The following is a 20,453-nucleotide window of genomic DNA, read 5'->3' on the forward strand; positions in this document are numbered from 1 at the left end:
ACATAACCCTAAAATTAAGGACTTGTGAGACTACTCTGTTGTTTATGATTTTGTTATCTTGGAGGACTGATTGGCCTCATTGCTTCAAGTTGAAAAATAAATGCGGCTCTCATGCATGGAATGGCATGCAGGGCTCAACATTAACGCTTGTTCTCTTGTCCAGGACAAGTAAAGAAATTGGGACAAGAGAGTTGTCCGAATGGAAAAGTACTTTTTGTTTTTATTGCGAAAATCACAATATCAAACAATTACTCCTATCAGAATTGGATCAGAGAGGCCAACATTGGAATAATATTAAAATCTATTTTTAATGTACACAAATAAAAAAGCCTACACGTCAAAGTGTAGGTGATATGCATAATTGATACAGTCTCATGTCCAAACCGATGCTGACATGAGGAAGACGCCAGAAAATGCCAAAATTTAATGAGGCTTAATTACATAAAAATACGCTAAGTGCCAGTCATGTTTGACAAATATAAAGGCATGATTCTGTCGACATACTTGAGGAACGGTTCGTTCAGATCAAATGGCGACGGGAGCTGAGAGTGAAGGATAGTGCCTGTTGCAGCGCATCACCCACCTTGAATCTGAGCAGAGGCGCTTTGAAATGATTTAACCATAAATGTCAATGTTTAAAACCTAGATGTTTTATGTCATTTTATGAAGCATATCTTACCTTGTTTCAAAGTAGCCTAGCCAAAATATGATCACAGAAATATTTAGGGAATTATTGAAACACCTACATTTTTCTCTAGTTCTATTGGTTTTCAAATCAACATTTTGTTTTTTGTCCAGCAGCAAAAGGCATAATCCTAGTCATATTAGTAACCCATGCTAGTTGATACATATTTAGATCTCCCCTCTGTCTTAATTGTTAACCAATACTTTCCTCTCTGTCACATGAAACTGTTCGTGCGGTGGGCTTTTGAGAACAGTGTTTTCCCACTAATTACATTTTTGAACATTCACCTGTAGTCTACAGCCATGTACGCATTGTTGAAGAAATAAAACTTTAGCAACATTTAAAGCTAAATGGTCTGATCTGTTGCACCAGCTTCAACCCTCCCTAACCCGGACGACGCTAGGCCAATTGTGCATCGCCCCATGGACCTCCCGGTCGCGGCCGGCTGCGACAGAGCCTGGGCTCGAACCCAGAGTCTCTGGTGGCACAGCTAGCACTGTGATGCTGTGCCCTAGACCACTGCACCACCCGGGAGGCCCCTTCCTACATTATTTTAACATCTCTACAAAATGTTTTCTTTCTAATAGTACCAATTAAATGCATACCCTGGCTTTAGGGCCGGAGCATGTAATTCAGGAGGAAATTGAGAAAAACGGGGCCTAGCCATAAGAAGTTATAAGAAATCTCGCTGTGCCCTCCAACGAACCATCAACCAGGCAAAGCGTCAATACAGGAATAAGATCGAATCTTACTACACCGGCTCCGACGCTCGTCGGATGTGGCAGGGCTTGCAAACTATTACAGACTACAAATGGAAGCACAGCCTAGAGCTGACCAGTGACACGAGCCTACCAGACAAGCTGAATAACTTCTATGCTCTCTTCGAGGCAAGTAACACTGAAACATGCATGAGAGCATCAGCTGTTCCGGACTACTGTGTGATCACGCTCTCTGCAGCCGATGGGAGTAAGACCTTTAAACAGGTCAACATTTACAAGGCCACTGGACCAGATGGATTACCAGGACATGTACTCCGAGCATGCGCTGACCAACTGGCAAATGTCTTCACTGACATTTTCAACCCATCCCATCTGTTTTGCGCTTAGTGGGACCATTTATTTTACAGGACAATAACCCAACCCACCTCCAGGGTGTGTAAGGGCTACTTTACCAAGAAGGAGAGAGATGGAGTTCTGCATCAGATGACCTGGCCTCCACAATCACCCTACCTCAACCCAATTGAGATGGTTTTGGATGAGTTGGCCCGCTGAGTGAAGGAAACGCAGCCAACAAGTGCTCAGCATATGTGGGAACTCCTTCAAGACTGTTGGAATAGCATTCCAGGTGAAATTGGTTTAGAAAATGCAAAGTTGTCATCAAGGTAAAGGGTGGCTACTTTGAAGAATCTGCTTAACACGTTTTTGGTTACTACATGATCCCATATGCATTATTTCATAGTTTTGATGTCTTCACTGTTATTCTACAATGTAGAAAATAGTACAAATAAAGAAAAACCCTTGAATGAGTAGGTGTGTCCAAAGTTTTTACTTGTACTGTGTTGAAACATCCTGTGGTGGACTGCAATAACATCGAATGCAACTGTTCAGGGAAGTCAAGCACCAATACATGCAGTCAGTCAGGAAAGCAAAGGCTAGCTTTTTCAAGCAGAAATATGCATCCTGTAGCTCTAACTCCAATGAGTTTTGGGACACTGTAAAGTCCATGGAGAACAAAAGCACCTCCTCCCAGCTGCCCACTGCAGTGAGGCTAAGTAACACGGTCACCACCGATAAATCCAGGATAATCGAACATTTCAACAAGCATTTCACAACGGCTGGCCATGCCTTCCTCCTGGCTACTCCAACCCTAGCCAACAGCTCCCCCCCCCCACCCCGCAGCTACTCGCCCAAGCCTCCCCAGCTTCTCCTTCACCCAAATCCAGATAGCAGATGTTCTGAAAGAGCTGCTAAAACTTGGACCCGTACAAATCAGCTGGGCTCGACAATCTGGACCCTCTCTTTCTAAAAACTATCCACCACCATTGTTGCAACCCCTATTACCAGCCTGTTCAACCTCTTTTTTGTATCATCCGAGATCCCCAAAGATTCAAAAGCTGCCGCGGTCATCCCCCTCTTCAAAGGGGTTGACACCCTAGACCCAAACTGTTACAGACCTATATCCATCCTGCACTGCCTATCTAAAGTCTTTGAAAGCCAAGTTAATAAACAGATCGCTGACCATTTCGAATCCCACCGTACCTTCTCCGCTGTGCAATCCGGTTTCCGAGCCGGTCACGGATGCACCTCAGCCACACTCAAGGTACTAAATGATATCAGAACCACCATCGATAAAAAACAGTACTGTGCAGCCATCTTCATCGACCTGGCCAAGTCTTTCGACTCTGTCAATCACCTTATTCTTATCGGCAGACTCAGTAGCCTCGGTTTTTCTAATGACTGCCTCGCCTGGTTCACCAACTACTTTGCAGACAGAGTTCAGTGTGTCAAGTCGGAGGGCATGTTGTCTGGACCTCTGGCAGTCTCTATGGGGGTACCACAGGGTTCAATTCTCGGGCCGACTCTTTTCTCTGTATATATCAATGATGTCGCTCTTGCTGCGGGCAATTCCCTGATCCACCTCTATGCAGACGACACCGATCTGTATACTTCTGGCCCTTCCTTGGACACTGTGCTAACTAACCTCCAAACGAGCTTCAATGCCATACAACACTCCTTCCGTAACCTCCAACTGCTCTTAAACACCAGTAAGACCAAATGCATACCTTTCAACCATTCGCTGCCCGCACCCGCCCGCCCAACTAGCATCACCACCCTGGACGGTTCCAACCTAGAATATGTGGACAACTATAAATACCTAGGTGTCTGGTTAAACTGTAAACTCTCCTTCCAGACTCATATTAAACATCTCCAATCCAAAATCAAATCTATAATCGGCTTGCTATTTCGCAACAAAGCCTCCTTCACTCACGCCACCAAACTTACCCTAGTAAAACTGACTATCCTACCGATCCTCGACTTCGGCGATGTTATCTATAAAATAGCTTCTAATACTCTACTCAGAAATCTGGATGCAGTCTATCACAGGTGCCATCCGTTTTGTTACTAAAACACCTTATACCACTGCGACCTGTATGCTCTAGTCGGCTGGTCCTCGCTACATATTCGTCACCAGACCCACTGGCTCCAGGTCATCTATAAGTCTATGCTAGGTAAAGCTCCGCCTTATCTCAGTTCACTGGTCACGATAACAACACCCACCCGTAGCACGCGTTCGAGCAAGTATATCTCACTGGTCATTCCTGCTGCCAGTGACTGGAACGAATTGCAAAAATCGCTGAAGCTGGAGACTTTTATTTCCCTCAACAACTTTAAAATCTGCTATCTGAGCAGCGAACCAATCGCTCCAGCTGTACATAGTCCATCTGTAAATAGCTCACCCAATTTTCCTACCTCATCCCCATGCTGTTTTATTTTATTTACTTTATTTCTGCTCTTTTGCACACCAGTATCTCTACTTGCACATCATCATCTGTGCATTTATCACTCCAGTGTTAATCTGCTCAATTGTAATTATTCGCTCCTATGGCCTATTTATTGCCTACCTCATGCCTTTTGCACACACTGTATATAGACTTTCTTTTTTCTACTGTGTCATTGACTTGTTTATTGTGTTATTGGCTTGTTTATTGTTTACTCCATGTGTAACTCTGTGTTGTTGTCTGTGTCACACTGCTTTGCCTTATCTTGGCCAGGTTGCATTTATAAATGAGAACTTATTCTCAACTAGCTTACCTGGTTAAATAAAGGTGAAATAAAAAATGTTAATATTAAAACCCACAGTAAATCACGTTTTTGACTGCACTGGGCCTTTAAGGTTCGGATACGGGGAGGGGAAGCTGATCCTTGATCTGTATGGGAAACTTCACCCCGGAGCCAATTGCCACATTACTAATATTTAGACCCTAGATAAAACCAGAGCATAAGAACAACTAAATAAGAACAACTAAATCTGAGCAGAAATTTCTGAAGGATGTGTATCTCAAATCAAATGTTTAAATCAAAATCCTAAGAATGTGTATCTGTGTTAAGATGCCAAGCGTTTAGCTGCTTCGTGAGGGTAGGCCCATAGAATTACAGAGAACATTATGCGCCGGTTTCCTGGACACAGATTATGCCTAATCCTGGACTAAAACACAATTTCAAAGTAGGTTCTCCATTGTGCTTCTTCATTAGACCAGAAATAGTCTTAATCTATGTCCAGGAAACCCACCTATGATGTAGGCGAGCCTTCTCCATGGGTATCAAGGTCTAGCAGCAATTGTACTATTTTAGGTAGGCCTAATTCATTGATTTGCTTGTTGGTTGTACCATCTGGAATAACTCCTCTATTTCCCCAAGGTGTAACCGTCCTGAAACTGGAAATGCAGGCTTCTCGCGTCGGAGTGGTCAGGGACTCCATGCTGGCTAATCCTCTTTTAATTAGGGTAAGGAGCATGGTTTGAAGAGAGGCTACATGGACCAGGCAAAGCTCCGAGCAATCATACCCATACTGCATTGGCTGCCCTCCCTTGCTTATGAGGCTGTGTTTACACAGGCAGCCGAATTTTTAAAAAATTCCACAAATTGGCCTTTTGACCAATCAGATCTTTTCACATCATATCTTTTTCAGATCTGATCTGATTGGTCAAAAAAAATATCAGAATTGGGCTGCCTGTCTAAGCGCCTTAGTTTCTTCTTTGAGATATTTCAATGTCATTCAATTTCAGAAAACAACACTAGAGGGCTGCATTGCCAGTTGAATAATATATTTCTTATATCTGTCCAAATTATTTCTCCTTCCTAAAGTGTACACTTCTTCACCTTCAATGATTTAAAACTGGAACATGAAATATGGTGCAAACTAATATTCATACCAATCTATGAACCTCAGCTATCATAGTTGTTGTATTTACTTCAAGTCAGAATGGCATTAAAGAAGCCTATGGATAGAGTAGAATATAATAACTTTATTGTGCCATATACATGTACTGTAGTTATTATCACGCATGAGATCCCCACATTGTAGCCTGCACATTGAATATATTCACTGCTCATGTACTTTTCCTTGGCAAATAAAGGTGTCGTTCAGGTATGATTTTTTTTTTTTTACCTTTATTTAACTAGACAAATTCTTATTTTCAATGACGGCCTAGGAACAGTGGGTTAACTGCCTTGTTCAGGGACAGAACAACAGATTTGTACCTTGTCAGCTTAGGGATTTGAACTTGCAACCTTTCAGTTACTAGTCCAACACGCTAACAACTAGGCTATGCTGCCGCCAAATAGCTGTGAGACATTCTTTTTCAGTCATATCCAATACCAGGTGTATCAAACTCCATTCTTTGAATGATGCTGTGTCTGCATGTAGGTATTACAATTACACACTTCAACAGTGTTTACCACTCCTGCTCTTGGGACATCAATGATTACACATTGTAACTATGCAATAGACTAGAAACATGATTTAAGTAAAGGCTGATTTGTAATTTATATATACAGAAAAAAAACAGTACATTACACTTCCTATGCATATATCATCTGCATTAATCTGAGGACACAGGATAGTATTTCAATGAGATGCTTAATTTCAACCAGTGGAGAATGTGAAATGCTTTATTGAAAGAAGTTCATTATCTAGGTGTTATAAATGCATAATACATGCATTATACTTTTGATAATTGTAATATTTTATTATAAATACAAGTTCAAGCTATACTTCAATGCACACCGCATTGTAAAAAAGAAAAATAGGAAGAAAGACGAGGTGGGGAGAGAGGTATAGAAGATAGTTCTTACCTCTTTCCCTTTCTGAGGCAGACAGCATATCATTAATGAATTACAGTGCTACCCTAATATTCTCTCAGTTCATCACAATTACATAGTGTCAAATCAGCCTTGGGCCCCCAGTTGGCCCAAAGGTTATCTTAAGAGCAGGTGAGGTGGCGATGACGGGACTGGCTTCCTCTCTCAAAACATACCTGCTGACGAGAGACGGATGAATAGAGAGAGCGCATGATTAAGCTTTGTTTTTTTAAAATTCTAACGTGGTCAGTCCTCATAATCATTAGGAGGTTTGAAATTTAAAACTGACCTTGGATCATAAACTCTGGGTCTACTACATCTCTATCTGTATTTCAATGTAAAGCATCTTTAATAATACTTCCTGTTGACCCGACCAAGTGACCTCTCAGTATGATCATGCTGTGCCATCTGTGTCAGCCAGTTCAGATGCGGGAGGGGTTCACTGTCACGGCTGATATAACCTAGAGCATTTAGGGAGAAGGGGGAGTGGGATGAAGTGAAGGCAAGAGACTGTTATTGAGAAAATAAGGTAGTTAAAATAGACTGTGTTCAACAGGAATCTGTGTGTGTGTGGTCTCAACTGGTGTCCACACTAAGTGGCTACAGAGTACTTTATGCTGAAAAACATATACATGAGGACAAACAATAGAAGATAATGTCATTATTAGACTTTTACATTACCAAATCATTGTGAATTACTAAAGTATAATATCCCTTATAACAAATCATGACAACATTTTATAGATAGAGACATGTGCATGTGTAGCATGTTACAATAGAAGGATCATATCAAGGATAGCGTCGCAAATTAAGACATAAATACCACTTGAAGCTTGATGATGACTTGATCATTTGAATCAGCGGTGTAGTGCTAAGGCAAAAAACAAAAATGTGCACCCTTTTGAGTCCCCAGGACCAGGACTGAGAACCGCTGCTCTTCATTGGAACCTCTTAATCTGCAGACAGGCTTTCACAGCTCTCTGTATCTGAGGACAGAAAAGCTCAGAAATAGACTTCATTATATTCAAATTAGACAGCACTGAATATGATGTTCTCTGTCCTCACTTCTATGGACTAGAATTACACAAAAGTACCTGCTCTATCCAGAATAGCCTACTCACTCCCATCTCGTTCCTCATCGAGTAACGATACAGGCTATTTGTTCTGTGACCGGCATAATAATGCAATGAAACAAGCAGGGAGCAGGTTTAGAACCCTCAACATTCTAGCCCAAAGTCCAGCACGCTATCAACTGTGCAATATTATTAGTAGTTTATCACAAGGGTAGCAGGCTGTGAATTCTGCAAACAACGTTTCTAGGTTGGGCTATTAGCTGAACAATAGACTATTCAATCTTGACTAAAGAATTGTCTAATAGCCGAGATAGGTGTGAATTTTGGCCCATTCCTCCATGCAGATCTCCTCTAGAGCAGTGATGTTTTGGGGCTGTTGCTGGGCAACACGGACTTTCAACTCCCTCCAAAGATTTTCTATGGGGTTGAGATCTGGAGACTAGCTAGGCCACTCCAGGACCTTGAAATGCTTCTTACGAAGCCACTCCTTCGTATGACATTCTCCCAATCTTCTTCTGGATCATCCAAATGCTCTATAGCAAACTTCAGACGGGCCTGGACATATGCTGGCTTAAGCAGGGGGACACGTCTGGCACTGCAGGATTTGATTCCCTGGCGGTGTAGTGTGTTACTGATGGTAGGCTTTGTTACTTTGGTCCCAGCTCTCTGCAGGTCATTCACTAGGTCCCCACGTGTGGTTCAAGGATTTTTGTTCACCGTTCTTGTGATCATTTTGACCCCACCGGGTGAGATCTTGCGTGGAGCCCCAGATCGAGGGAGATTATCAGTGGTCTTGTATGTCTTCCATTTCCTAATAATTGCTCCCACAGTTGATTTCTTCAAACCAAGCTGCTTACTTATTGCAGATTCAGTCTTTCCAGCCCGGTGCAGGTCTACAATTTTGTTTCTGGTGTCCTTTGACAGCTCTTTGGTCTTGGCCATAGTGGAGTTTGGAGTGTGACTGTTTGTGGTTGTGGACAGGTGTCTTTTATACTGATAACAAGTTCAAACAGGTGTCATTAATACAGGTAACGAGTGGAGGACAGAGGAGCCTCTTAAAGATGAAGTTACAGGTCTGTGAGAGCCAGAAATCTTGCTTGTTTGTAGGTGACCAAATACTTATTTTCCACCATAATTTGCTAATAAATTAATTAAAAATCCTACAATGTGATTTTCTGGATTTTTTTTCTCTCATTTTGTCTGTCATAGTTTAAGTGTACCTATGATGAAAATTACAGGCCTCTCTCATCTTTTTAAGTGGGAGAACTTGCACAATTGGTGGCTGACTAAATACTTTTTTGCCCCACTGTAAATATTTACGATTGAGCTGGGCTTCGATAGATGGGTCGATGATGTAAGACTGGTTTGCCCAGTAGAGATCGCCATTGTCCTTTGTAGAGTCTTTCTGGTCGTAGTGTTGATTAGAGCAGATACGTTGGAGTACCCTGTAGTTCTTAGAGGAGTGTCTGTGTCCTAGGCCACGTATGTTCCAATCAATTTAGATTGTGTCCTAGGCCACGTGCCTAGGCCACGTACGTTCTCAGCTGCAGACTGATAACCCCGACGACTAGGATTTAATAATTTATTGTATGTAGTGATCGATAGTTCAGAGTTCATACCATTTTGCCATACTCAGCTTGTGCTGTATTCTGGCTGGCCTATGATACCCCCCAGGGAATGTCCTGACACTGTTTTTGCTTTGTCATTATGGGGTATTGTGTGTAGATTGATGAGGGGAAAAAATAATTTAAGCAATTTTAGAATTAAGGCTGAAAAAAAAAAAGTAAAGTGGTCAGAATACCTTCCCAAAAGCACTGTATATTATTGAAAAAGTAGAAATCTTAACATTTCTAGAAAACCTAAGGTTACAAATCAACTCAAAAGTGAGTGGCTTTGTGGTTTGGGCAGCTGCCTTCACCAGACCTACTGTGTCAGTAGGGGTTCGATTCCGCCAGATTTACTTGATTTAGTTACACATTTCAAATATGGACAGTCCAGGGATATTTTACACCCGATTCTTGATAAGAAATGACCATACCAGACACTTTATTTTAAGAACAGTTGTATTTAATGGATAACATCAATAGGAAATGAATAAAATAATAACAGTAGACTACACCAAAGTTAGTTTCCATTCATACAAAGTGTCTGGCAAATTGCCACAGTAGATTTGCTGTGTCAAAGGAAGAAACTTTATATAAATTGTACAGAATGCTTGTCAAATAGATACATTGCCCTTAGTCTGTTTAGAAAGTACCACGTTGTTCCAATCATAATACCAATCAGAGGGTGAACATACTGTATCTTGAAAGACTTTGGTTGCATGCAGGACTAAGGTAACACCGACATCATCTTTTAGGGAGTGGTAATGAGGTGACCAATAATAGTTGCAATTGAGATCAGCTGTGCGGGTGAATCGATGGTTTAACGAGACATCAGCTGGTGATAATATAGTGCCATCGACGGTTGTTATTTTAATATATTTCAATACATTCTGTAGGCTACTCATTAGCCTATCCATCGTTACATAATGAAAGGTGTGAAAACCAATAATAGGCTACTGTTTGTGTTTCCTTGGCTGTTATTGCTTGCTTGGTCTATGCATGTTCTATGAATCAATTTAGCCTACCTTGTATTATTTATAATAATGTTTTATGTTAGATGTGCTCCCACAATCTAATTGTTATTTGCCCAATGATTTATTCTTTCTTAAAGGTATTTTCATATGTTTTTAGCTTTTGTCATGGAGAACAGTGTTGGAAAGAAGGGGCAGGGGGGATTCAAAGGGCAGTGAGGCGGATTCGAACCCTTGCCGACTCTGGCATATGTGTGCCGACTATGGCATATACTCTGGCTATAACCGCTAGACCACACAGGTGCTGAGACCACCAGTAATTTATTTAGCCTATTGCTTGCCTTGAAAATATAATAAAACAATTTATTAAAAAAAGAAAAGATTTTCCATAACAAAACATAAATCTTCCCCCTACACATATAACAGTTTATTATCATTTATTATAATCCAGACAAGCAAGCTTTAGCCTGCACGTTGCCTAAATAGTCTACTTTAACTGGACCTGCAATCTAAGACAGGGTTTCCCAAACTTGGTCCTGTGACAAGTTCTAAATATTTCTTCAAACAGTCTAATCCTCCTGCTGCAGGATTATTTTCCTCCTGTGACGAAATGGGTGAAATTAAGATCTGACATCTGTAATATGAAATATGTATTTACTACTATGTTGACAGAGCTGACCACACCATGGTTACGTCCATAATGGGACCCTATTCCCTACATAGTGCTCTGCTTTTGACCGGGACCCACCAAGGCTATTATAGTAAACGAAAACTGAAAATAAAAACAGAAATCGGAAAAACTATTTAGTAAACTAAAATAAAATATTTTTAAAAAACATTTAAACTATACTTGAGACTATTATCTTTAACTGCAAAACTAACTAAAATGTAAAAAACAACAATTATTTTTTGTTTTTTTGGGGCCAAAAATCAAATGGAGTTTAAACTTTTTTTATAAGGTGGTTTTGGAGCTTCTGAATCTGGCGGGTAAATGCTGCCAGAAGATGGCAATGTTTCAAATGGACGTAGCTAACCGGGAAGATATCAGAGGGTGAGTGTGGAGCATGAGCGTGAACCATAGGCGTGAACAATGGCGGCAGCAAACCCAACACCAGTAGTGGTAAGTCGCAAAAGGCAAAAGCCCATTTGGGACTATTTTGAGTACATTGCTGGACAGGACAAAAGCAAATGTATTGAGGTATCAGAAGATGGCAGCATGTGTGGAACAGAGATATTTGGGAAAAATCCAACCAACCTCAAAGTTAATTTGAACAGCACCCACAAAGAATTTTAGGAGAAAGACTAGCTATTATTTTATTTTCGGAATTCGGTCAGGATTCGACTCCTGGTATCATATGAACACACATAAGACATTGAAAATGTGTAGAATTGCAGGAAATTAGCTTTAAAACTGCTACATTTTCTCTTTGCTCGATGGCAAAAGGTGTAGAGTTGCGGAAATTTTTCTTTAAAACTGCACATTTTCTTCTGCCAACAAGAAGGGTGTGAACAGTTTGGGGTTGCATGGATTGCAAGGTGGGGGTTTGCTACTACGCCCAGGGTTGCCAGGTAATATTAATTTGTAGCCCAATGACTAATCAAGGCCTGCCTACAGGCCTAATCAAGGCCTGAAAACTAGCCTTAAATGTTTTTTCGCAGCGAGAGGAGTTGCCACATTTAACTTCGTAACCTAAGAAGTAAAATTTGGATTTCCATCAAAATAATAATTATTGTGAGCTAATGTGACTAATAAAGGAATTTGAATATGCCTCAAGAGAAAAGATAATTTGCCCTTGTTAAACTTGAAAAAAAAATTTTTTTAGGCTTTTTCTGGCAATTGTGCCATTATGCGCCAGATGTTATGATTACATAATATATAAATGGCCTATTTGGGAGATTGACTTGTCATTTTCAATAGGCATAGGCTAGGCCTACTGACTAAAATCTGGGTTTATGATTGTAAATCATCTTTGCCATGGTTTGGTTAGCTAGATGCAGGTAGCCTATAGCCCCTGATAGGCCTACATGTAATTTCAGATAGCCTACACAGTAGCCTAGTTAATATCTCATATTAATGATTTTGCAGCTTGTTTAGGTCAAATTGTCAGATGAATGTATTTAACATGAATAGCGAGGCTATTTCGTGGTAAGAAGTGCTTGTGTTGCCCAATAACCTTCTGGAATAGACTACTGAGGATGGGATCATCAATTATTTCATTTTTTTACCTGTAGCCTAATCTGACTGATGGTTACCTTCAATCTAATGCATTCTAACAACAGCTGATCTGCAATTGCGATAGAACTGTGACCATGATCACAATTGATAACTTCCAATTTCATTAAATAAACATGCCCATTAATAATTGCATAATAACACAAGGCTACGACAACAATTAACTGAAGTGAAAAGCTATTTTTTTAATCAGTTTGCCAGCTCCAGGTAAGCAACAGAAGTGACACAAATTGATTTGCAATGACTCCAGTGATATCATTTTTTCAACGTATTTATTATATAAAATGGTAGAAATGAATAGGCTAATTGATGGCCAACAGATGCAACTGTATCATTGTCCACATTTAATGTCAGTTTCATTGTGGACTTTTCCCCATAACAGAAGCACGCAAGGGAGTAACATAACTTCCATTTCAAATTTCCACTTTGCAGCTTGACCAAGAACTGAGCATATGTAAAAACCCTTTGCTTGATATGGTTTTTCATAAGCAAAGTCCACATTAAAATGCAGATTTCAATGCAGATGTATCTAACATGCTGACCACACCACTCGCATTTCGCGTGCGAGGGTTGCACAAAAATGTACACATACATGCTATTCAATCATTGCATCCAAACTGCTCTTGCGCGTCCATGAGCGTCTGCACAAATTGGTTCAATTTGTGATGCTTGGCGTCCTCCGATTTCTATGAGCATATACCCACGTGGGGTGTATGCACCTTAAAGTTGGTCGCCAACCACCATGTAAAGTCGAAAGAAGAAGAAGCCTGATGGAGGAGAGATTACTAGAAATTTACTCGGTTTACCCCTTTATATGTGGATTAATTGTCTAAGTAGAGGAAATTGTACATTTCAGGTAAAATAACAGCCCAATGTTCATATCCCAGGACAAATTAGCTAGCAAGAGCAAGCTATCTAGCTAAATTGCCATGAATGTTTAATACTTTTCGACCTGTCCCCAAATTAATATAGTTGGTTTAAAGTTTGTTTTGATATTTCAACCTGCATTTCCTGATCACGTCTGGTGTGGATGGACAAAATCAACATGCGGTGCGATGGCACACGACTGTCTAGTCAGCATGTAATGCTCTCTAGAGCGCCTAAAGTCGTTTTCCTGTGCTTTGTCACCGTTACTTCTTGATGCGCATCAGTTCTAGCGCGTTAACATGTTTTATGGAAAAAGGGTTGGAAATAGGTGTCTCCATTGTGACATTCTAAAGTGGTAAAAAGTTGTCATGACGTGCGCGCGTGCTGCTCTGTCTCCTCACTCACATGACTCAGCTGCCTGCTGCAGCGCTCAGTCTCAACACATACACACACCCCTCCGGACCTCTCCCTCCCCACCACTCACTCTGTCACACACTCACCCAGAAACAAGCGGCAGCAGGTCACAGTGAAATATATATTTTAAAGAAATTGCCATGGCGGGCGCGGTGCAATTTAGAAGTAGCCCAAAATCCTGCAACCCAATACATTTTCACAAATTTGGCAAAAAAAAACAAACAAAAAAACATAGACATGGCAACCCTGACTATGCTGATAAATAACAATATTCATCCAGAACTTTGTGTGACCTGACCATCTTGAATAGTAATTGAGTACATCTGCTATAGGCCTACACCACAAATATATTCTAGCCTCCCATGCATACTGTAAGTTTACTTTATTTCCCTAACACTGAAACGAAATTTTATAAAAACTAATATAAATATAATAAATATTTTTATCAAACTAAAACTGAATAAAAACTAGTAAATCAAGTCTGAAAAGTAATGGAAACTAAACTGAATTTAAAATAATAATCTAAAAACGAATAGAAAATTACAAAACTATAAACCTTGGGGTCCACCCTACATAGTGCCTTTCTTTTGATCAGAGCCCTATGTGCCATTCGGGACGCAACAAATCTCAGGGCCCACTAACAAGCGTCTCTGTCCCTACTGCTTGAATGGGGTAGCAGCGATTACATAGAGGAAACCAAGTCTAGATTTAACCTTAGCCTGCAGCTTGGATATGTGTTGAGAGAAGGACAGTGTACCGTCTAGCCATACTCCCAAGTAATTGTATGAGGTGACTAAACCCTCAGAGGTAGTAATCACACAGGTGGGGAGAGGGGCATTCTTCTTACCGAACCACACAACCTTTGTTTAGGAGGTGTCCAGAACAAGGTTAAAGGCAGAGAAATCTTGTTGGGATTATGGTTAATTTGTTTAGCTAGCTAGCTACATGCCTAAACAAAAGAGTCCACTATGCAAGTAACCATTTTGCTGTACCTTTTACACCTCCTGTATCCTGTGCATGTAACAAATAAACATCGATTTTATTTGATATAGTGTGTGTTTACCAGAGATGGTAATGTGAAGAACAACATGACCTGCACCAAAGTCAAATTAGGATATAACAAGTTCTAAAATTCTCCGGGAGAATGCCCTGCTTTTATTTCATCACACTCACAATTGTAAGCTACTTTCTGTAATTAGCTCGCCATTAACTTGTTAATAATCTTGTTGTGAGTTTATTTTCCTGTAATAATGAATACAAATTAGATAAAGTTAGGAGATTGTCAGTTATGATATGGTCATTTGAACTGACTAGCCAGCTAATTTAATGTTAGCTAGCAAACAAACATAAAGAAATTAACAAAAACATTGTTTAATAAGTTGCTTTTAGTTGCCTGGTTTGCTAGCTTGTTTGTTATTTTGGACCACCAGGCTGCTGATGTCGCTTTTTGTCGTTTTTGTGTTTATACTTTTTCATAAAAACAACAACAAGTTTGACATCAGACAACAATAGAACGTTCATTATGTCACTGTGACAACTGTACACAGACATGTTGATAGACATAGTTTAAACCAGCCTTTAGTCTTGAAGTCTTTGGTTGTTTAGTACACTACCGTTCTCACATGTGAATCCTTAAAGCGATGGGTAAGGCTTAAGAGGGTGTGAACGATGCTGAATGGGTGTAGACAAAGAAGAGCTCTCCAGTAGGTTTACCAAAACATTCGAGGGCTATTTTTCAAGTTTATCAACTTGATGATGATTTGATGTTCAGCTTTTCAACTGACCAAAGAATGCTGGAAAGCAATTCTTGATGTTTAACTTACTGCAGTGGGCTAAATCAGGGTCACACAGAGTGTTTCTTGGTAGTCTTAAACAAATCTACTTTGAAACCAAAGTATACACCTCACACAAATGGTTGTGGGCTTTAAAAAAAGACACCTGTACTGTGTCAGATATAGTTGAAATGTGTTAAATTTAGAGTTTGCATCCCAATATTACCCTTTATATACATCACAGAGCTATAACAAAACACAATTGACATAGAAACATTGGATATATATATATATATATATATATATATGTTGATTTAATTATGAAAAATATTAATAACATTCCACACATGGAGCCACTAGAGGGCGATTTGATCAGTTGCCTGCAGGAAAGCGGTGCATCTGAAATGGGAAGGATTCTATCCATCTGATGTTTCGATTTCTGTAGGGGAGAGGAGAGGAGCCTACAGCAGCTCATCTGTAGTACAGGTCCTTGAGAGTCTGTGGGGGGCTTACCCAGACATATGCTCCCAATTAGTTGGCCTTCTTTATGTAAATGCTTTATAAATTATCCCCTATGCTTGGGGATTAGGCACTCATAAGGAGAGTTTGCATATCAATAAACAGACAGGTTGTGCATGGAGAATGGATCACAGACCAACATGGGAAGAGAAGGGGGAGGGTTATGGGGATGGGCCCAGGGTGGGGTGGGGTGGAGGAGACATTATGGAATGTAGGGTGGTCTGTTTAGGGAGCTCTAGCTAAGTTTACATTTTTTTTTTTTTTACAGTCGCCCACAAATATGGCAACATATTTGATTTTGGATTCCTAGGGGGTGGCTCTATGAAATTTGAGTAATCAGGGTGACAGACATTGACACATTCAATACCGCCTTGCACAATCTTGCCTGCATCTAGTTGATCTAGGGTGTAATCCTTAGTCCAACAGTTGCAAATGAGAGTTTCTATTGAAGAATTAAGGTATGTTTTTCCCAGTTTCGTTCTGTTTGCTTCCATTTAAGAAAAGTTTTTAAACAGATTTGGCAGAATGAATACACCCCTGATCACACACAAACGCAGTTCACAGCAGCCAGATCGTTGTATAATTCCTTCTCACATCTACGCGCTCTCCTCCTCTTACATTTTCCCTTCGTTGTGGACACATCAGCTGTCTGTGACCAGGCAAAAAAAACCTTCCTTCAAAAGCTAATCGCGAGACACAGCCTACATCGGTGTCACCATAATAGCTAAAGTCAAGTTAACATAGCTACTAGAACTGATACATTAGTAAACCTGCGACAATCATGCAGTGCAATGTACAGTTAGTTACCGAGCAGTTTAGATTTACACCAATGGGCCCCGGTGGCAATATTAATAAAACCAAAAGCTTACCTTGAATTTCAGTGTTGAATAGCCATAGCCAGCTAGGTAACATACACTACATGACCAAAAGTATGTGGACACCTGCACGCCGAACATCTCATTCCAAAATCATGGGCATTAATATGGAGTTGGCTCCCCCCTTTGCTGCTATAACAGCCTCCACTCTTCTGGGAAGGATTCCACTAGATCAGGGGTGTCAAAGTCAAATGGACGGAGGGCCAAATAAAAAATTTAGCTACAAGCCGAGGGCCGGACTGTTCGAATGTTCATTGAAAAATTTTTAAATGACGCATATAGTCTAGTGAACCTAATTGAACCTACTGAAAACCTAACAAATATATTCCAATATGATCAGATAAATAAAGCAATATTTTCTTATGGCTCTGTCAGTAATCTTTAATTTTCAACAGACACAAAAGACAAATTTCCTTTATATAAAAATCCCCATAACATGAACATTAAATGAAAGAAACCGGTATTCAAGGCACCATCAGTAGCCTATATTTTCTATTTTAGCAAAAGTGGGCTAAATTTACTTCAAAGAAAAAAACAATAATAGCAATTTTCTATCATCCACTCAACTCAAACTGAAAATGTCGGTGCTCTCATCCACAGCCAAGGAATATGCAATGAAATCTTTTCCCTTTTTCACAAGCTGCTCTTTTAGATTGATGGACAACTGGTCTACTCTCTCGGCAATGGTGTTTCTGCTCAGACTCACATTTAAAAAGAGTTGCCTTTTTTCTGGGCAAACTTCGTCACAAACTTTAATCATGCAGTTTTTGATGAAATCCCCCTCCGTAAATGGCCGGGCTGATTTAGCGATCTCTTCTGCCAAAATAAAACTGGCCTTGACAGCAGCCTGGCCTTGTGATTTGGCTTTTTTGAACAGAGCCTGTCGAGATTTGAGGCCTCGTTTTAATTCCTCTGCCTTTTGTAGCCTTTGTTCCATGTCCATATTCTTGTTTTTGTCCGCGTGTTTCGTTTCATAATGTCGTCTCAGATTATACTCTTTCAGTACCGCCACACTTTCTCCACACAGAAGACACACAGGTTTTCCAGCTACCTCCGTGAACATATACTCCGACTCCCACCTTGTTTGAAACCCCGGTTCTCAGTGTCCACCTTCCGTTTTGCCATTTTTGATGGGTATCTGAAAGTTAATTTTACTGTGATGCTGACGACTGCTGTGCCAATAAATATTGAAATGAAGCAGCCTACTGCTCGGTGCGTCACCGTTGCATTGTGGGAAATGTAGTATTGGTGCGTGTAAAAGATCTGCGGGCTGCCGGCTTGCTGCGGTCTGCGGGCCGGTTCTAATAATAAATCAAGATCATCCCAGGGGCCGTAAAAAACCTTCTCGCGGGCCGGATGTGGCCCGCGGGCCTTGACTCTGACATATGTGCACTAGATGATGGAACATTGCTGCGGGGACTTGCTTCCATTCAGCCAGAAGAGCATTAGTGAGGTCGGGCACTGATGTTGGGCAATTTTAGGCCTTGCATGCAGTCTGTGTTCCAATCCATCCCTAAGGTGTTTGATCGGGTTGAGGTCAGGGTCTGTGCAGGCCAGTCAAGTTTTTCCAAACCGATCTCGACAAACCATTTCTGTATGGACCTCGCTTTGTGCACGGGGCATTGTCATGCTGAAACAGGAAAGGGCCTTCCGCAAATGATTGCCACAAAGTTGGAAGCACAGAATTGTCTAGAATGTCATTGTATGCTGTAACATTAAGATTTCCCTTCACTGGAACTAAGGGGCCCTAGCCTGAGCCATAAAAACAGCCCCAGACCATTATTCCTCCTCCACCAAACTTTACAGTTCACACTATGCATTAGAGGGCAGGTTCGTCCGTTGGACTGCCAGATGGTGAAGCATGATTCATCAATTCAGAAAATGCTTTTCCACTGCTCCAGAGTCCAATGGCGGCAAGCTTTACACCTCTCCGTATGGTGATCTTAGGCTTGCGTGCGGCTGCTCAACCATGGAAACTAATTTCATGAAGCTCCTGACGAACAATACTTGTGCTGACATTGCTTCCAGAGGCAGTTTTAGACTCGGTTGTGAGTGTTGTCTTGGCTGTGTGCTTAGGGCCGTTGTCCTGTTGGAAGGTGAACCTTCACCCCAGTCTGAGGTCCTGAGCACCCTGGAGCAGGTTTTCATCAAGGTTTTCATCTCTGTACGTTGCTCCGTTCATCTTTCCCTCGATCCTGACTAGTCTCCCAGTCGCTGCTGCTGAAAAACATCCCCACAGCATGCCAGGTTTTCTCCAGACGTGATGCTTGGCATTCAGGCTTCATCAGACCAGAGAATCTTGTGTCTGAGTGGTAAGAGAGACAATAGAGTGCTGAGTACCAGGCAGTTAGCACATTTGGTAAGCTACTAATCAGCAGCATCAGAGCTTGGAGAAGTCAAATTACCGTGCTATTTGACTTGTGACTGCCAGTGTGGCGGTAATATGGTCACCATAACAGCCCTAAATGAGATCTTCGCTGACTTTGTTGTTTGAAGGTTTTCAGGTTGTCATTCACTCATAAAGCTTGCAAACACTTGTCACATCTGGTTATTTCCTTGGAGATATGATGTGCTTCCCTAATGGCACCCTATTCCCTAATATTGTGCACTACTTTTGACCAAAGCCCTATGGACCCTAGTCAAAAGTAGTGTATTAAATATAGGGGTTTAAATAGGGTATCGGGGTTTAAATAGGGTTTGGGGTGGCAAACTACCTGCCCTCCAGGACACCTACACCACCCGATGTTACCGGAAGGCCATAAAGATCATCAAGGACAACAACCACCCGAGCCACTGCCTGTTCACCCCGCTATCATCCAGAAGGTGAGGTCAGTACAGGTGCATCAAAGCTGGGACCGAGAGACTGAAAAACAGCTTCTATCTCAAGGCCATCAGACTGTTAAACAGCAACCACTAACATTGAGTGGCTGCTGCCAACACACTGACTCAACTCCAGCCACTTTAATAATGGGAATTGATGGGAAATGATGTAAAATATATCACTAGCCACTTTAAACAATGCTACCTAATATAATGTTTACATACCCTACATTATTCATCTCATATGTATACGTATATACTGTACTCTATATCATCTACTGCATCTTTATGTAATACATGTATCACTAGCCACTTTAACTATGCCACTTTGTTTACATACTCATCTCATATGTATATACTGTACTCGATACCATCTACTGTATCTTGCCTATGCTGCTCTGTACCATCACTCATTCATATATCTTTATGTACATATTCTTTATCCCCTTACACTTGTGTATAAGACAGTAGTTTTGGAATTGTTAGTTAGATTACTTGTTGGTTATTACTGCATTGTCGGAACTAGAAGCACAAGCATTTCGCTACACTCGCATTAACATCTGCTAACCATGTGTATGTGACAAATAAAATTTGATTTGATTTGATTTAGGTAGCCTTGTGGTTAGAGCATTTAGCCAGTAACCGAAAGGGGTTGCTAAATCGAATCCCCGAGCTGACATGGCTCTGCCCCTGAACAAGGCAGTTAACCCACTGTTCCTAGGCCATCTTTGTAAATAACTGACTTGCCTAAAGGCTAAA

At 40.9% G+C, this 20,453-nt stretch overlaps 1 protein-coding gene across 1 annotated transcript in view; it reads left to right on the forward strand.

Annotated features, from left to right (window-relative positions):
* Positions 1 to 5,036: 5,036 nt before the first annotated feature.
* The window catches only part of cfap77 (cilia and flagella associated protein 77), a 46,046-nt gene continuing 30,629 nt past the window's right edge, over positions 5,037 to 20,453 (forward strand). The window contains exon 1 of the mRNA XM_064988296.1: positions 5,037 to 5,189. Within this exon, the coding sequence (XP_064844368.1) occupies positions 5,127 to 5,189 (63 nt within the window). The 5' untranslated portion in view covers positions 5,037 to 5,126. The remainder of the gene's footprint in view (positions 5,190 to 20,453) is intronic.

This window comes from Oncorhynchus masou, chromosome 1 (genome assembly GCF_036934945.1).
Source record: "Oncorhynchus masou masou isolate Uvic2021 chromosome 1, UVic_Omas_1.1, whole genome shotgun sequence".
Lineage (NCBI taxonomy): Eukaryota > Metazoa > Chordata > Actinopteri > Salmoniformes > Salmonidae > Oncorhynchus > Oncorhynchus masou.